The sequence below is a fragment of the Poecilia reticulata genome, linkage group LG15, assembly GCF_000633615.1.
Source record: "Poecilia reticulata strain Guanapo linkage group LG15, Guppy_female_1.0+MT, whole genome shotgun sequence".
NCBI lineage: Eukaryota > Metazoa > Chordata > Actinopteri > Cyprinodontiformes > Poeciliidae > Poecilia > Poecilia reticulata.
This window is the reverse complement of record NC_024345.1, coordinates 16,705,922-16,709,064: the sequence shown is the minus strand read 5'-3', so window position 1 is coordinate 16,709,064 and position 3,143 is coordinate 16,705,922. Positions and strand designations below refer to the sequence as shown.

The following is a 3,143-nucleotide window of genomic DNA, read 5'->3' as shown; positions in this document are numbered from 1 at the left end:
TGTGTGTGTGTGTGTGTGTGTGTGTGTGTGTATGCGTGCGTGCGTGCGTGCGTGTGTGTGTGTAATATTAACTTTTTTTTTTACAGCAAGCGATAAATAATTATGGTGCTACTGTAGTATATAGGGACATTTTTCCATATACTTAGTAGCACAATATTACCGTGGGTGCTGTGTAGAAACGAGGACACAAGTTTTAATTGTAAGTAGGCCTATTAGCTAGTTGTCCGCTCGTCGGCTCTCTATTGTCTAATATTAGTTTGAATCTACTTTTTTTTTTTTAAAGAGAAAACGTGCCTGATCACTCCATGACAGTTGAGACAACGTGGCTGCCTTCGTAATAAACATACAAAAATACCCCCCCCTCCAAAAAAACACCAAGTATTTCAGAAGTGGACTTATCAGTGTTCTACATTTCAGAGGCAGTCAGTCATACAGGTTAGTAACTGATGGAGAACGTTCTACCTCAGAAAGTCCAGCCAGCCGTCTCTGATGATCGCGGGATCCAGCTGCAGCGATAAGAAGTTGTCGTTGAGGACTCTGATCGGACTGCGGGTGTTGACATCCAGGAGAACCAGCGTCCTCCCCAAGAAGCCTGGTCGCTTCCCGCCAGCTGTGTTTCTCTGATACGTGGAGGAGGAAGAGTACGAGGAAGAGATTACCGACTGCACCACCAAAATAACAAAAGATGTCAGCCACAGGGAGGACCAGGGGGACGCACAGGGTGAACACTTGGGCATCTTCTCGGTGTCAGAGAGAGGGGATCAGTGTGCGTAATGGGGCTTGAAGACTGAACGAAAAATAACAGTTTTAAGCCTCAAAGTGCGATGGCGGTTCTTTACTTCGGTCTCATCGATCTGAATCAGTCTTCCTGTCTGGTGTTCTCACCCCTTCTGCCCCCCGCCCCCTCTGCGTATTTTTGGGAGCTGCCAGCAAGAGCGCACGCCCCGAGCCAGCCTTCCCGGCTATGGGAGCTGAAAACTGGGAGGAGGAGAAGCAGCAGCACCGCCCCTCTTGGTTCTCTGAAGTATAAGACTAAAAAAGAAGTTTAGTTTCCAACCTCATGTGAGGTACAAGTGGGAATAAAAGACGCATTATTTTCTACATACTGACTGTTCACCAGGGTTTTCCTACTAACTACACATTGGGGCTTCCCTGTAAAATAAAGCAACTTTGATTTTTTCCAAAACCACCCTAAACTCAAATGTAGTTTTCAGAGTTCAATAAAGTTTTATTTAAATTATGAACAATTTGTCGAACAAGATACATTCATTTATTCTAAATGTATGGATTAAACTGGGGCAATTGTGTATAAAAATTATTCTTGACTGTTCTGACCTGCACGCATATTTACGATATTTAGTCATATCAATCAGGCTAAATCACAAATCAACGCGCGACTTCATTGCTATTAATGTAAGTTAAAAATAATTTCTGCCTCCAAAGTAAAGTAATCTGGGACATTTATTAATATAGACGCGTAACCTTTCAGTATAGATTCATTTTAAAAAGTTGCTAGAACATGTGTGAAATGACTTGTTGCGCAAATTAACCCAAACTCAGAATTACTTGAAATCTGCTAACGATCTCTTCACATCTCACCCTCCATAAAGTTACACATATATATCCTAAGAACTGGTGTAGTCTTTGCACATTTCAAATGGGACGTTAAAAACAACTTTTAAAACCCACAAGAATCTCCTTTTACAAAAGAAGAAACGCAGATCTGAACAATCTTGTCACTAACATATTTCATGTTGATTGAAGAGTTCCAAGTAGTTTTGAAAAAAAAAGCAAAAAAAAAAGCACTGAGCTAAAACTGACCGCTTATTTTTTGGGATTATATTTGGAGATGGAAACATGAGCAATTGGCTCACCACAGAAACATTCAAAAGGAACTAAAAAACAACAACAACAAAACAACAGAACTATGAAAGTCTGAATATAAACGTTGCTTAGATTTTGCATGAGGCGAGTAGGAAAAACACACCAAGTTGTCTCTCAACAGCGCGCCAGGTTCTAACACTCGTGTCGTTTGAGATCATGTCTGTCAAAGGTGAGATGAAGAATGAGCAAAATGTAGTACATCAGCTTTTTTTTTTTTTTTTGAAACCCCAAGTTCACACTTTAGCTCTAAAAACAAATGTATTTCATCTGTTCCATATAGTCCTGTAGATATTATTTGAAAGAGGAAAAAAAAAAAAAAAAGCAGAGTGAGTTTTTGTAAAAAAAAAAAAAATGTATTAAAGTCGTCAAACAGTTCATGCAGGTGCAAGTAATCTATTTCTGTCGTATATGAGATAATAACATAACTACGACCCAGAAAAACAAATGTTATTTTTCATCTAACCGGCCTTTTACGAGCTCAGACGCATAAAGGATCTGCAGAAAAGCAAAGGCCAGACGGTGTAAGCTTATTGTCACACACAGGAGCTGCTTATTCATCAGCTCTGTTTCAACTGTCAGCTTTCAAAACACATTATAAACAAAACAAAAAAAAGCTCTCATCTGTTCGACCCTTTCCAAGGTTTTAAATCTGCCTCCAAGTGGCTGCTAGTAAAAGAAAGCTTATGCTCGAGGGCCTGAGGAGGGCATTTAGATTCTGCACAATCTTATTCTTCGAGGTGGATTTCCTTTTCCTAGATAGGAATCTGCTTTGGGAACCTCGGAGAATGGCTGGGGTTCTTCTGTTCTCATTGGCTGAACTCATTCATTCATTCTGTGAAGCAGACAACAATAAAACAATCCCGATCGAGAAAGTTACGGAATATTTCCACCATAGCACTCCGATTTGTTGTAATATGCTGCTACAAAATTGTTGTGCAAAAGAAGAAGAAGAAGAAAAGAAAGAAAGTCGACCTAATTTCTTCCCTGGGATCTTCTGCTGTCTCACACCGTAAGATAAGCACACGCGCATTTATTAGTACATATAAAGCAAATGCTTTTTGTATAAATTTGCTGTATGACATTTTTGTACACTTGGGTATGGATGTGTCTCCTCTAGTATTTATAAAGGACATTCAGGACGTTTACACGGAAAATGTGCAGATTTTTTACTACTATTTTCACGAATAGCCCTCATGGTCCGTGATTTTTACAGGTTTTTTTCCCCCCTCTCGTTTTTTTTTCTTTCTTTTTTTTTTTTG

The 3,143-nt window shown here is 39.5% G+C and overlaps 1 protein-coding gene across 2 annotated transcripts in view; it reads right to left on the bottom strand.

Annotated features, from left to right (window-relative positions):
• hpse2 (heparanase 2) overlaps positions 1-863 on the bottom strand; it is a 69,700-nt gene extending 68,837 nt beyond the window's left edge. For both annotated transcript variants that reach the window (XM_008429643.2, XM_008429644.2), the window contains exon 1: positions 463-863. In XM_008429643.2, the coding sequence (XP_008427865.1) occupies positions 463-737 (275 nt within the window). In that variant the 5' untranslated portion in view covers positions 738-863. The remainder of the gene's footprint in view (positions 1-462) is intronic.
• Positions 864-3,143: the final 2,280 nt, after the last annotated feature.